General features: G+C 40.2%; 1 protein-coding gene across 5 annotated transcripts in view; it reads left to right on the top strand.

Moving 5' to 3' along the window:
* The window catches only part of FLACC1 (flagellum associated containing coiled-coil domains 1), a 36,533-nt gene extending 20,790 nt beyond the window's left edge, over window positions 1–15,743 (top strand). For 3 of the 5 annotated variants that reach the window (XM_014732330.3, XM_023622356.2, XM_070241618.1), the window contains 5 exons: window positions 1,040–1,143; window positions 4,294–4,356; window positions 13,721–13,810; window positions 13,939–14,048; window positions 14,733–15,202. In XM_014732330.3, coding sequence (XP_014587816.1) covers window positions 1,040–1,143; window positions 4,294–4,356; window positions 13,721–13,810; window positions 13,939–14,048; window positions 14,733–14,856 — 491 coding nt within the window. In that variant the 3' untranslated portion in view covers window positions 14,857–15,202. Of the gene's footprint in view, window positions 1–1,039; window positions 1,144–4,293; window positions 4,357–13,720; window positions 13,811–13,938; window positions 14,049–14,732 lie in introns of all 5 variants that reach the window. The other 2 variants (XM_014732327.3, XM_070241617.1) reach the window with 2 other exon arrangements.
* The last annotated feature ends 34 nt before the right edge of the window (window positions 15,744–15,777 follow it).

The following is a 15,777-nucleotide window of genomic DNA, read 5'->3' as shown; positions in this document are numbered from 1 at the left end:
ACAGACTTTAGATCACACAGCGTGCTCTATAGGTGAGCCCCCACCCCGCTGAGCTTCTTTGTAAATGGAGAAAGGAGAGAGGGATTTACGGAGCCTCTGCTCCCCTACCTAGAGGACTAGTGGAGGCAGGAGTGGGGCCTCTCTAAACCTATTCCACATCCTGCCCTCACCCAGTTCATATCAGATTTCATTGGTTTTAACAAAATTACTCAATTAAACGCAGATACTCCCTGGGAAAGTTAATCCTCAGGCCATTCCTTCCCTGCTGGGGACTGTGGATTGTAAGAAGGCAACATGAGGACCCTGGAGTTAAGACTGGGGAATGGTGGAGCTGCCCCTGTTAGAGGCGTGACCTGGAATCCTGGTGCAGGATAGCCCAGCTCATTTCCCAGGCTCCTGGCTACTCATGTTACAGTCATCCTATGTTGTCAAAGTCTAAGTTGAGATGTTACAACCAGTCTGGGATAAGCAGTCCTTAGCTGCTCATGGTGTAGCTCAGTGCAGACTTGTCCTGCAAGCCCAGGGGTTGCCTCCCTCTCCACCCCCAGCACTGCGAGGCTCAAGATGAGGTTTGTGTTAGCCCTCACCTCTTCCTCCTGTTTAGTATTGGGACTCTGCTGGCAGCTTCCCAAAATGGTTAAACTTACCTCTACCCCAGGGCTAAGGACAGAATAAATTTTATTGCTGGAAAAGTCACGTTAGCCGAGAGCTGTGCTTTAAGATAAGGATATCCAAGCAAGCATAGTGGTTACTTCACCAGAGGGAATGGACACAATAATAAGCAACGGATCCAAAGTAAACCACATGGAAAGAACCAGAGACATCAGAGGTCAATCCCAGAAGGTGATGTGATTAGAACCGCCACCGTGTTCACCCAGCTCTCGAGCATCTCCAGGTGAGCGTCAGGCGAACACGAGGCTGTAAGACCTTGAGTTTGACCCAGTCTGGAATTTCTGTTATCTTCAGATCCTCTAGTTTTCTCTCTGCCTCTGTTTTTCCCACATCTACACTGATGTGTGATTTCTTCTCACCTCCACAGAACATAACATAACAAAGAAGTTTGAGTTAGAGTCGGAAGAAGAAAAGAAGAAAATCCAGGACTCCCACAGTGCCGTCTTTGAGAACTTCAACCGAGAGAAGGAGGTAACTGAGTGCAGAGGACCTCAGGGGTGGGCCGTGCAGTCTTGGTGCAGCGCCCGGCCCCCAGGTGCGCCTGGGGATTAGGCGAGCTGTTTGTCTGCATGGGCATATTCCTCCTTTCCCAGCTGCCCTGGGAACACATGCAAGGAGACTGATAGTCTGCTTGTCTTTTTCCTAGACAGTCTTAACACGGGGTTACTGGGACAAAAATTGTAATTAACAGGAAATAATAAAATGCTAACCATATACAGAGCCTGAAATTCCCTATTTTGCCAAAATCCTGGTCTCCGAATGTCCTTTCATCCTTGTAGTTGAAGAGAAAGGGCATTGTTGTAAACTAAACTAAGCAAATGAGGGTTAGCTACTCGTGTTGGTCACTCCTGCACAACCTCGACACTGATACCGGGTTATAATGAAAGGAGGTCTCAGCCGAATCCTACCAAATACGTGGACATTTGCTAAGCAGATGTGTGTTAGCAAGCAGGTCCCAAGCAGTCACACCACCAGCTCTCTGAGCTTTTCGGTGCATGAAAGATTCATCAGAGCTACACACGGTGGTTAGTACAGAGGTGGGACTCTAACTGTGGTACTCAGCATCAGGCAACCGGGGCTCCTCCTAAGCAGCACACAGGAGCACTTAGGAGTCCAGTCTTAGATCCATCCCTAAGTGCACAGGCTACAGGCTTTGTTAGGTCCTTGTACCCTTTACATGCCAAGTGGAGAGTGTCTCTAAAATATTTTAGATATCTTGAATATTCCATGTTTAAGAGCCCATTTGTAACCATCATGCTAATTGAAAAGCTTCTAATTTCACCAATAAAGACCCATTTCCAGCATTCACTATGTTGTTGAGGAAAACAATAATGAGGAGATGGGGCGTGCTCTGCCGAATGCCTAGTGCTCCTGCAGTCTGGAGAGCTCAGACGTCTGAATAGAAGTAGCAGGTCCTCTAGTGGGGAGAGATTTGATCATCTGATACATCGTCCTCCCTCTGATTTTCTGTCTGGTGATGCTGACTATAAATCTGTGAACGGGTACCCTGTCTCTCTCTCTCTCTCTCTCATTAAGGTATAATTACACTTAGCAAAATGCACGGATATGAAGTATACGGTTGGAGGAGTTTTGAAAAATGTTTACATCTGTATAACCAACACCCAAATCGAGATCTAGAACATTTCATCAACCCAGAAAGCACTCTGTGTTCCTTTCCAGTTAAGCCCCATCTTCCTCAAAACCTGCCCCAAGACCACCACTCTTTCAAATCCCACCACCATAGACTAGTTTTACTTGCTTGTAAACTTCACATAAATGGAATCATACAGTATATGCTCTTTTGTGTATAACTTCTCTTCCTTCAATATAATGTCTGTGAAATTTATCCATTTGTTGTTCATATCAGTCATCTCTTCCTTTTTTATTGCTCAGTAGTATTCCTTTATAGGAATATCACCCAATGTATTTACCATTTTCCTGGTTTTGGAGGTTTGAGTTGTTCCCATTTTTTGTCTTTTACAAATAAATCTTCTATAAGCACCCCTGTACAAGGATTTTTGTAGACACACGCTTTCGTTTCCCTTGGGTAAACACCTAGGGATGCTGTTACTGGGCCCTTGGGCAGTTGTAGGTTTAACTTTACAAGAAATTGCCAAGCTATTTTCCACAGCAGTTGCACCATTTTACCCTTGCATCTTTAATATATGAGAATTCCAGTTCCTGCATATCACCAACAGAAACCAGTATTGCCAATCTTTTAATTTTGGCTATGCCAGTGGGTATGAAATGGTATTTCATTATGGTTTTAGTTTCCTTGATAACTAGTTATGTTGGGCAATTGGACCATTTCTGTTTTCTTTGGTGAAGTGTCAGTTCAAGTTTTTTGCCATTTAGAAAATCTTGGGTTATTTATCCTTTTGTTATTGATGTCTAGGAGTACTTTTTATACAATGGATGCAAGTTCTTTGTCAGATATATATGTTGTGAATTCTGTCTCCCAGCCTGTGGTTTGCCTTTGCATTTTGCTCACATTGTCTTTCAATGTGTAGAAGTTTGTAATTTTGATCAAAGTCAAATTATCAATATTTTCTCTTTTGTGATTATAGCTTTTTGTGTTCTTTCTATGAAATTGTTGCCTATTCCAAGGACACAAAGATATCTATTTTTTTAAAAACTTCATAACTTTAGCTTTTATGATTCTATGATACATTTTAAGTAATCATTGTGCACGGAGTTAGGTAGAGGTCATAGGTCATTTTTTTCCATATGGATATCAAGTTGTTCCAGAATGATTTGTTGAAAAAGCTTTCCTTTTCCAGTGAGTTTCGTTGGTGTCTTTGATGTCTTTAGGGAGTGCGGGGGACTCTCTATTCTGTTCCATTCAACTATTTGCCTATACTTGGGTCAAAAACAAATTGTCTTAATTACTGTAGCTTGAAATCAGGGAGTGAAAATCTTCCAACTTTACTCTTGTTTTTCAAGATTGTTTTGACTCTTCTAGATCCTTTGTATTTCTATTTAAATTTTAGAATTATCTTGGCAAGAAAGCCTGCTGGTATTTTGACTGGGATTGCATTGACTATAAAGTTCAGTCTGTGGAGAATTGGGTATTTAACAGTGTTGAATCTATACACTAACAAGAAAAGTCTTTCATGAAAATATAATTTCTTTTAATATTTGTCAATGTGGGGGCTGGCCCTGTGGCTGAGTGATTAAAGTTCCGTGTGTTCTCCACTTCAGCAGCCCAGGTTCTTGGGTTTGGATCCCAGGTGCAGACCTACTCCACTCATCAGCCATGCTGTGGCGGCAACCCACATATAAAGTGGAGGAAGATTGGCACAGATGTTAGCTCAGGCCTAATCTTCCTCAAGCAAAAAAAAAAAAAGAGGATTGCCAATGGATGTTAGTTTGGGGTGAATCTTCCTCACAAAAAGAAAAAAGAAAAAAAATATTTGTCAATGTACTAAGGTTGAACATGAGTAAGATTTTTATTATTTAACGTCACACATCATATAATTAGTTTGTAATATGTACTTCATTAAACCTATATCTAAACTTTGGTGAATATTATATTCCTGAATCCTATTTTGGCTTTCTTAATTTTCTGAAAGAAGCGCCAGAACCCCAGTGCTGACCTTTTCCCCAAAAAATTATTTTTAGGAGCTCTTGAAACAACATGAAAGGGACACCTTGCAATTAGAGGAGCTGAGAAAGACCAAAGAGGTAAACTTTTTTATTTTTCCTGTGGAATTAGCATCTTACAAGTACGTCGGTAAAATAATATACCCTCAATAAAGTGGAATCTATGATAATTTTCCTAAAACCAATAAAAAATGGAAGACCTAAAGCTGAGTTTGCTGGATTCAAGAAGTCAAAAAGGATTTTAGAACTATCATAAAACGAAGCCCTTGGTGCCTTTTTAGAGCCAAATTTGAACAAATGCATGAGCAATATACTGTGTGATCTTCAGTGTCAAGTGCCTTTCATTTCTAGTAAGTCTCAAACTGCAGAAGGGCCCTGAATGGCAAAATACCTGATTCTTCCCTTTAAGTTCTGAAAAGTACAATACTGCCCCCAGAAACTCTGACTCCAAGACTCTCCTTAGGGCTGGCCCCTTGGCCCAGTGGTTAAGTTCGCACGCTCTGCTGCAGGCAGCCCAGTGTTTCGTTGGTTCGAATCCTGGCCGTGGACATGACACTGCTCATCAAACCACGCTGAGGCAGTGTCCCACATGCCACAACTAGAAGGACTCACAACAAAGAATATACAACTATGTACTGGGGGGATTTGGGGAGAAAAAGGAAAAAAATAAAATCTTTAAAAAAAAAAAAAAGACTCTCCTTAAAACTCACCCCCCACATCCTCCTCAAGGAACTCTCTTCTTCTGGCACAAATTATGGCACTTTCATGTGGGAGACACCTGAAGGGAAAATGTTCAAACCCACAAGCTGCCTTGTGCTTCTCCTTTCACTGGGAATTTAACTTGGGTCCAGAATGGTCAAGTGTGGGAAAAGATTAGCCATTCTGAAAGTACGGGATGATATCTAGGAGCCCAGGCAAGGCTTCAGCGCTGTTGAGCACACAGACCACGATATTCTACAAGGTGAAGGAATGAGCAAGGTAGACCCAGTGAATCATAATAACTGCTTCCATGAGCTTGTCTACAAAGCGTATCATTTGTGTCATTTCTGGGTCTCTCTTTTTTTTTATTGTGGTAACATTGGTTTATAACATTATATAGATTTCAGATGTACATCATTATATTTAGGTTTCTGTGTAAATTACATCATGTTCACCACCCAAAGACTAATTACAGTCCATCACCACACACATGTGCCTAATCACCCCTTGCAACCTCCTCCCTCCCCTCTTGCCCTCCAGTAACCACCAGTCTCATCTCTGCCTCTCTGTGATCGTTCCTTGCTGTTTTCATCTTCTGAGTAAGATCGTACAGTATTTGACTTTCTCCCTCTGACTTATTTCAGTTAGCATAACACCCTCAAGCTCCATTCATGTTGTCACAAATGGCCAGATTTCTTGGTTACTTATGGCTGAGCAGTATTCCATTGTATATATATACCACATCTTCTTTATCCATTCATCCCTTGGTGGGCATTTAGGTTGCTTCCAAGTCTTGACTATTGTGAATAGTGCTGCAATGAACATAGGTGTGCATTTATCTTTACAAGTTCATGTTTTCATGTTCTTTGGATAAATACCCAGCAGTGGAATAGCTGGATCACATGGTAGATCTATTCTTAATTTTTTGACGAATCTCCATATTGTTTTCCAGTGTGGCTGCACCAGTTTGCACTCCTACCAGCAGTGTACGAGGGTTCCCTTCTCTCCACATCCTCTCCAACACTTGTTGTTTCCTGTCTTAATTATAGCCATTCTGACCAGAGTGAGGTGATATCTCATTGTAGTTCTGATTTGCATTCCCTGATAGTTAATGATGTTGAACATCTTTTCATATGTCTGTTGGTCATCTACATATCTTCTTTGGAGAAATGTCTATTCAGATCTTTTGCCCATCTTTTAATTGGGTTGTTAGTTTTTTTGTTGTTCTTTATATGTTTTGGATATTAACCCCTTATCAGATATATGGTTTGCAAATATCTTCTCACAATTGTTAGATTGTCTTTTCCTATTGTTGATGGTTTCCTTTGCTGTGCAGACGATGGTTAGTTTGATGTAGTCCCATTTGTTTTTGTTTTTTGTTTTCTTTTGTTTCCCTTGCCTGGTCAGACATGGTACTTGAAAATATGTTGCTAAGATCGATGTCAAAGAGCGTACTGCCTATGTTTTCTTCTAGAACTTTCATGATTTCAGGTCTTACATTCAAGTATTTAATCCATTTTGAATTTTTGTATATGGTATAAGATAATAGTCTACTTTCATTCTTTTGCATGTGGCTGTTCAGTTTTCCCAACACCATTTATTGAAGAGACTTTCTTTTCTCCATTCTATGTGCCTGGCTCCCTTGGTGAAAATTAGCTGTCCATAGATGTGTGGGTTTATTTCTGGGCTCTCGATTCTGTTCCATGGACTTTTGTGTCTGTTTTTGTGCCAGTACCGTGCTGTTTTGATTACTATAGCTTTCTAGTATATTTTGAAATCAGTGACTATGACACCTCCAGCTTTGTTCTTTTTCCTCAGGATTCCTTTGGCTTTTCAGGGTCTTTCGTTGTTCCATATAAATTTTAGGATTCTTTGTTCTATTTCTGTGAAAAATGTTATTGGAACTTTGATAGGGATTGCATTGAATCTGTAGATTGCTTTAGGAAGTATGGACTTTTTAACTATGTTAATTCTTCCAATCCAAGAGCACAGAATATCTTTCCATTTCTTTGTGTCTTCTTCACTTGCTTTCAACAATGTTTTATGGTTTTCAGTCTACAGATCTTTCATCTCCTTGGTTAAGTCTATTCCTACATATTTTATTCTTTTTGTTGCAATTTTAAATGAGATTGTATTCTTAATTTCTCTTTTTGCTACTTCGTTGTTAGTGCATAAAAATGCAACTGATTTTTGTATCTTGGTTTTGTATCCTGCAACTTTACCTTATTCATTTATTATTTCTAAAAGTTTTTTACTGGATCCTTTAGAGTTTTCTCTATGTAAAATCATGTCATCTGCAAATAGTGACAGTTTCACTTCTTCCTTTCCATTTTGGATCCCTTTTATTTCCTTTTCTTGCCTAATTGCTCTGGCTAGGACTTCCAACACTATGTTAAATAAACGTGGTCAAAGTGGGCTTCCTGCCTGGTTCCTGTTCTTATAGGGGTAGTTCTCAATTTTTCTCCATTGAGGATGGTATTAGCTGTGGATTTGTCATATATGACCTTTATTATGTTGAAGTACTTTCCTTCTATACCCATTTTATTCAGAGTGTTTTAGCATAAATGGATGCTGTATCTTGTCAAATGCTTCCTCTGTATCTGTTGAGAAGATCATGTGAATTTTAGTCCTCATTTTGTTGATGTGGTGTATCATGTTGAATGATTTGCGGATGTTGAAACATCCCGTCCCCCTGGAATAAATCCCACTTGATCATGGTGTATGATCTCTTTAATGTGTTGTATTGGATTTGCTAGTGTTTTGTGGAGGATTTTTGCATCGATGTTCATCAGTGATATTGGCCTGTAATTTTCTTTTTTTTCTTGTCCTTGTCTGGTTTTGGTATCAGGGTAATATTGGCCTCATAGAATGAGTTAGGAAGTTTCCCCTCCTCTTCAATTTTTTGGAACAGTTTGAGAAGGACAGGTATTAAGTTTTCTTGGAATGTTTGGTAGAATTCACTAGAGAAGCCATCTGGCCCTGGACTTTTATTTTTGGGGAGGTTTTTGGTTACTATTTCAATCTCCTTACTGGTCTATTCAAATTTCTATTTCTTCTTGATTCAGTTTTGGAAGGTTGTATGATTCTAGGAATTTATCCATTTCTTCTAGATTATCCAGTTTGTTGGTGTATAGCTTTTGATAGTATTCTCTTATAATCTTTTGTAATTCTGAGGTGTCTGTTGTAATTTCTCCTCTTTCATTTCTGATTTTATTTATTTGAGGCTTCTCTCTTTTTTTCTTGGTGAGTCTGGCTAAAAGTTTGTCAATTTTGTTTATCTTTTCAAAGAACTAGCTCTTGGTTTCATTGATTTTTTCTATTGTTTTTTGAAGCTCTATTTCATTTATTTCTGCTCTGATTTTTATTATTTCCTTCCATGTACTGATTTTGGGCTTTGTTTGTTCTTCTTTTTCCAGCTCCTTTAGGTGCACTGTTAGATTGTTTATGAGATTTTTCTTGTTTGTTGAGGTAGGCCTGTGTTGCTTTAAACTTCCCTCTTAGAACTGCTTTTGCTGTATCCCATAAATTTTGGCATGTCGTATTTTCATTTTCATTGTCTCCAGGTATTTTTTTATTTTTCCTTTGATTTCTTCATTGACCCAATTGTTTCTCAGTAGCATTTTGTTTAATCTCCACATATTTGTGTCTTTTCTGATTTTCTTCCTATAGTTGATTTCTAGTTTCATACAGTTGTGGTCAGAAAAGATGCTTGGTATTATTTCAGTCTTCTTAAATTTATTGAGACTTGTTTTGTTACCTAATATTGATCAATCCTGGAGAATGTTCCATGTGCATTTGAAAAGAATATGTATTCTGTGGTTTTGGGATGGAATGTTCTGTATATATCTACTAAGTCCATCTGGTCAAATGTGTTGTTTAAGGGCAAGGTTTTTCTTACTGATCTTCTGTTTGGATGATCTATCCGTTGGTGTAAGTGGAGAGTTAAAATTCCTATTATTGTGTTACTAACTATTGCTCCTTTTATGCCTGTTAATAATTTCTTTATATATTTAGGTGATCCTATGTTGGGTGCCTAGATATTTACAAGTGTAATATCCTCTTGTTGGATTGTTCCCTTTATCATTTTGTAGTGCCCTTCTTTTCTCCTGTTACAGTTTTTGTTTTAAAGTCTATTTTGTCTAATAAAAGTATTGCTACCTCAGCTTTCTTTTCATTGCCATTTGCATGAAGTATCTTTTTTCATCCCTTCGCTTTCAGTTTGTGAGTGTCTTTAGGTCTGAAGTGTTTCTCTTGTATGCAGCAAATATATGGGTCTTATTTTTTTATCCAACCAGCCACCCTATGCCTTTTGATTGGAGCATTTAGTCCATTGACATTTAAAGTAGCTATTGATAAGTATGTACTTATTGCCATTTTGTTGCTTTTTTCTGGGTGTTTTAGTAGCTCTTCTCTGTTCCTTTTTTCTTCTCGTGCTCTCTTTCCTTGTGGTTTGATGGCTTTCTTTAGTATTATGTTTGAGTTGCTTTCTCTTAATTTTTTGTGTACTTATTATAGGTTTCTGGCTTGTGATTACTGTGAGGGTCATTTTTAATAACCTAAGTATATAGAAATCTATATTGATTTGGTGGTCTCTTTAGTTTGACCTCTTTCTAAAAGCTCTACTCCTTTACACCCCACCTCCCACATTTTATGTTTTTGATATCGTATCTAATATCTTTCTTTGTGTGTGTGTATTCGTTACCCTCTTATCATGGAAATAGGTAATTTTAGTACTTTTGTCTTTTGAACTTCATATTATCTTCATAGGTGATTGATCTGCTACCTTTACTGTATTTTTGCCTTTACCATTGATTTTATTGCTTTTTTTATATATATAATTTTTCTTAATCCTATTTGTGATCTTCTCTTTCCTACTTAAATAAGTCCCTTTAGCATTTCTTGTAAGACTGGTTTCTTGGTGATAAACTCCTTTAATTTTTGCTTATCTGGGAAACTCTTTCTCTCTCCTTCCATTTTGAATGATAACCTTGCTGGGTAGAATATTCTTGGCAGTAGGTTTTTTCCTGTCAGCACTTTAAATATATTATGTCATTCCCTTCTAGCCTGTAAGGCTTCTGCTGAGAAGTCAGCTGAGAGCCTTATGGGCTTTCCTTTGTGTGTAACTTGTTGCCTTTCTCTTGCAGCTTTTAGGATTCTCTCTTTATTTTTAATTCTTGACATTTTAATTATAATGTGTCTTGGTGTGGGCTTCTTTGAGTTTATCTTGTTTGGTGTTCTCTGTGCATCCTGTACCTGGATGTGTGTTTTCCTCCTTAGGTTAGGAAAGTTTTCAGCTATTATTTCCTCAAATAGATTATCTGCCCCTTTGTCTCTCTCTTCTCCTTCTGAGACACCTATAATATGAATGTTAGTGTGCTTGATGTTGTCCCAGAGGTCCCTTAGACTGTTGTTGTTCTTTTTATTTTTTATCTGTTCAGCTTGGGTGATTTCCTCTAGCCTTTCATCCAGCTCACTGATCCATTTTTCTATATCATCTTCTCTGATATTGAATGCCTTTTGTGAATTTCTCATTTCCAGTATTGTAGTCTTCATTTCTGATTGGTTCTTTATATTTGCCAATTCTTTGTTGACATTCTCACTGAGTTCATCCATTCTCTCAAGACCAGTGAGCATCCTTATGACTTTTTGTTTGAACTCTTTGTCAGGTAGATTGTTTATATCTGTTTCATTTAGCTCTTTTTCTGGGGTTTTGTCCTGTTCCCTACTTGAAATGTATTCCTTTGCCTCCTTATTTTGCTTCTTTCTCTATACTTATATCTACATAGTAGGTAGGTCAGCTAAGTCTCCTGATCTTGGAGAGACTTTATGGTCTTGGAGTGGCCTTAATGTAAGAGATGTCTTATGAGACCCAGCAGTGTGCTTTCCTCTCGTCACCAGTTCCAAATGTTCCAGGAGTGACCCCTGTGTGGGCTACGTGTATCCTTCTGTTTTGACAGGGTTGCTCTTGCTGTAGGTGCCCAGGGAGACTAGGCTGTCCCTCTGGCCAGCAGGTTGTAATGCTCAGATGCATGTGGCTGCTATGGTCCCTTCAGTCACTTTATCAGGCATGAGGAGCCCCAGCACAGTTGGCTGCAAGGTCTAATAGCACATTCCTGTTGCAGTTTTTCTGTTAAGTGAGTCGGCCCCCAGCATGGCTGGTTGCTAGGCTCAGGGGCTTACAATTGCTATAGGCCACCAACCTGCAAGGCTGTTGTCAGCTCTCTCAGGATTGCAGGAGAGTGGGACTGGCCCCAGGCATGGGAACACCCAATTGTTTCAGGCTTTGGGAGGTGGGGCCAATCCCATGTATGGCTATTTGAGACGCATAAGTCTTCTGCAGCTAATGAGCCCCACTGCCCACAGGACCACACACATTGTCAACACAGTCCTGCCCTGTGCGCATGCCCCAACCCCTGAAGTAGACCCAGTCACCCCACTGCAAAGGCCTCATATGCTCTACCAACACCCTAGATGCTTGACCTGCTCCTTGTGCATGCCCTGTCCCACAGAGGTGGACCCCCTCGCCTGGCTGCAGAGGATCCGGGCACCCTGCCTATGCTCGCCCACAAGTTGCCTGAGAGCTTGCTGTTGGGTGGGGCCAGTCACTTGAGTGGGCTGCCTGCCCTGGCTGAACTAGATTAAATTGGTGCTCTAGTGGGTGTGGTAGACCCCTGGGCTAACAGGCCAGGGGAAGAACTCCAGTGGCTCTGCCTGCATCTGTGTCAGTATGCCTGTACTAGATCACATAATGGCTGCCACCAATGTCTCAGTCCCTGGAGAGGTCTCACCTCTCACGGAGATGCATCTGGGCCTCTTTCTATTAATTGATTTTGCTCCTGGTTTATGGTCATATTTTCTTGTTTGTTTGCATGCCTGATAATTTTTTGATTGGATGCCAGCCAGGGTGAAGTTTACCTTTTTGGGCATTGAATATTTTTGTATTCCTTTAAGTGTCATTGAGCTTTGTTCTGGGATTCAGTTAAGTTACTTGGAAATAGTTTGATCTTTTCAAACTTTGTTTTTAAGCTTTATTAGGCAGAATTAAAGCAGTCTTTAGGGCTAATTTTTCCCCACTACTGAGATAACATCCTTCTGAGTAGTGTACCCAATACTCTGTGTATTAGAAGAGTTTTTCTACACTGACTGATGGGAATATGATCTATTCCCAGCCCTGTGTTGTCCCCAGAGATTGTTCCACCTGCTTCATGCTGGTGGTTCTTTCCCCCTACCTCATCTCCCTCTATTTCTTCTCCTCCATCACACCACTCCAGTGGCACTGGGCTTCTTGCTGTTTCTTTAACAGGCCAGGATGCTCCCACTTTGGGCTCTTTGCACTTTATATTCTCTGTTCCTGGAAATCTCTTTTCCATATACTCACATGGCTAACTTCCTTACCTCTTTCTGGTGTTTGCTCAATTGCTGCCTTCTCAGGAGCTACTCTATTTAAAGGCTCAACAATCTGCCCGCACTTCCTTTCCCTATTTTATTTTTCTACACAGACTTATAATCATCTAACCTGATAAACTCAGTGAAAGCAGGGGTTTTTGTCTATTTTCTTTACTACTAATCCCAAACTTCTAGAACAGTGCCTGGCACATCACAGACATCCAGTAAATAGCAATTGATTTTTTGAATGAATAAATAAATGAAAGAATGCAAAATGATCCAGTACAATGCTTTGCACAATGCAGTTGCAGTAAGTCATGGTACCTCTCCGGTTTGTACATCTTGGGAAGATGCTTTTTACATGAGAAGAGCTCCAAGGACATGTAGGAATTCAATGGGGCTGACACCTGAAAGTGGAGACCCATCTGGTCCGTTGTCGTAGTCTCTTCAGCATCTATCTGAAGTAGATCCCACACTTATCCCTTCCCTGCTCTTATATGGCATCCTCGGTTTGTTTTCAATTTATTATTCTAATTATTTTATTTACTTTTATTTATTTTATTTACATTTCTCTCACTAGAATGTATCCCCATAAGAGCAGGAATTATATCTGCATTGTTCATCGTAATATTCCTGGTGCTTAATACAGTAGTAGGTTTTTTCCTAATTAACAGACTATTTTTTAAAGCAGTGTTAGTTTTACTGAAAAATTAAGCACAAAAGTACAGAGATTTCCCATATACTCCCCTGTCACCCACGCAATTTCCTCCATTATTAACATCTTGCATTTGTGTGGTACATTTGTTACAGTTGATGAACCAATATTGATGCATCATTTTTAACTGAAGCCCATAAATTACATTAGTTTGCTCTTTGTGTTGTACATTCTATAGGCTTTGTCAAATGCATCATGCCATTTATCCACCACTGCAGTATCGTATAGAATAGTTTCTCTGCCCTAAAAATCCTCTGCCCTCCACCTATTCATCCTTTGCTTCCTTTCGCAGCCCTTGGCAACCATTGATCTTTTTATTGTCTCTATGGTTTTGCCTTTTCTGGAATGTCATATAGTTGGAATCTGTAATAGATATTTAACAAATATTTGTTTAATGAATAAATGATTGGTAACTGCTGTGGCAACCAATGTGAGCTCTGCTGAGGGCTGGCTCTGGAGGAGTGACAGAGGAGGCTGTAGATGGGCAAGACATAGAGAGGGTAGAATTAACAGGGCAGAGCGACCGAATGGTGCAGGAATGAGTAGCTAAAGTTAATGCTTCACATTCTTGTCCCAGTGCCCCAGAGAAGAGAATAAATGGGTAAACACTGTCATGATGTCCTGAAGCAATTTCTTCTTACATAGGTCATAGAGGAAGAGTTGCACACACAAGCTCTTATCCTAGAATCACTTAACACAACCCTCTACCAAACCCAGATGGAACTCCAGAAAGAGGTGAGTCCTGGCTGGGGTCGGGGTGGGACTCTGAGGGAGAAACCCGGGTCGGTGCAGCCCTGCCGTGCAGCTCTGCTCTGGGAGACTCTGGTTTGGGAAAGACAGCTATTGCAATTTATGTCTTTCAGAAAGCTGTGGTGGGAAATCTAGAGAAAAAACTCCAGGCCAAGCTTGCTGAAGCTGAAGAGAAGTTTAAATATACCATACAACTCCTGACCGAAGAAAACATTCATCTAAGGTGAAAGGATGCTTTTCAAAGAGACATGGCTGCATTATCTTTAAAAATGGGAGGGATTTCCATGGGGAATCGGCGAAGAACCCAGGGATTCCCTGATGAAGTCAAGACACAGGCATTTTCGGGACAGAGATGCTCCCTCTGAGCTTGGCCACAGAAGTTACCTGCTGAGGTCCGACCGTTCATTTGAAGTGGTGCTGGGCTGTGTCTAGACTCCTCTCCCTTAACTATGTCTTAGTTTTTTGCAAAACGACACAGGAGATTTATCTGAGAGTCTCTGAGTTTATTCAGTTCTGTGACTGAGGATTATTTTTTGGCCCATCTCCCCTGAGAGTGTAGACGGTCATGTGTCCACGGTTGGCCCTTGGATGCAGCTGCATCTGGTGCCTGTGGAAATCAGCTTCAGGTCAGAAATTATTCTGTTACCTGAAGTTGCATGTCAATTGAAATAAATTCTGGTCAACACTTTAATAAAGGGCAGTTATTCATTGTGTTAATTTAGGAGAAAATTCCTCATATGGGAATTTGGGCACCCAAATATCATATCTCAGTAAATTCACAACCATTGCAAGGAATGAGTGACCCTGTCTCCCGTGAGGGAATGAAGTCGTGTTTCTCTCCCCCAGGTACCTCCCACCCCTTCCTACCCTTCGAGTCTACAGTGATACATCTTCTCTTTCTTTATAGGCAAAAGATAATCGCCAAGAATGAAGAAATTTATCAACGATATGGGAGATCACCTTCCCTTACTGTTTATGAGGAAGATTCTGACACTTTAGAAGATGGTAGCAAAAAAAGACAAGAATCATGAGCAGAGAAGTTGTTCTCTGTTGCCAAGGATGGTAGGAACCCCTTCTCTGTGGGCCTAGAGAACTGCTGTGAGGTTTCTTTGAGAAATGCATATGGTGAGTTTAGTTCTTGGGTTGCTTTGATTGTATTTGTCTTTTCACAATTTGCTTCCCTCTGAGTGGTCTGGAATGTATGAATGCTTATCTCAATTACATAGATTTTCATGACTCTTCGTTGAAGAGTGATGTTCTTAATAGCTGGAGCTGAGCTTTCTCTGGGCTTTGTACTATTTTCTCTTTCCCTTTTACATGTTTTATTGTGAAGACACTGAGCTGAAGAACTTCTTCCTATTAAATGTTGACTACATTTTGTGGTGTACCTTTTGTCCCCCTGGCGCTTTTAGCTAGCTGGAAGGATAACTTACTGATATGATTCCAAAGACCTGTCTCTCTTTCATGTGCCCCACTCCCCCACCTCCCTAACCTGCGATTTGGAAAGAGTTTCTGGTGATTCTGCCACTTCTCTAAACCATCTCCAGAATTCAAACGCCCACAGGGCAGGCAACGTGAGTAAGTGAAGTGGGCTGGACATAAGGAAAAACAGATCACAAGCCCAGGGATAAAGGGTAGTTGGCAGCAGCCTCAAAGGAGGAGACAGGGCAGTGGGGGGATAGCAGGATGGGACTGGGTGAGCCCATTCCGTTCTTGCTATACAGGAGCATGGGGTCAATGTGGTCAGATCACCTGATTTTTCAAAAGAAAGTATTCTGGTTTTTATGTGACATCTCCCAATTTTTAAATATGCACAATGAATTTTTTTAAAATACAACTATGTGAGACAATACTGGGAGGCTCAAGTAAAATGTTTTCACTTGATACAAATGTTTTCTACCTGCGAGATGCCATTGACAAAAAAACAAAAACGAAACAAACAAACAATCCAA

This window comes from Equus caballus, chromosome 18, assembly GCF_041296265.1.
Source record: "Equus caballus isolate H_3958 breed thoroughbred chromosome 18, TB-T2T, whole genome shotgun sequence".
NCBI classification, from domain to species: Eukaryota; Metazoa; Chordata; class Mammalia; order Perissodactyla; family Equidae; genus Equus; species Equus caballus.
The sequence above is the reverse complement of the archived record's forward strand: the minus strand, read 5'-3'. Positions and strand labels throughout refer to the sequence as shown.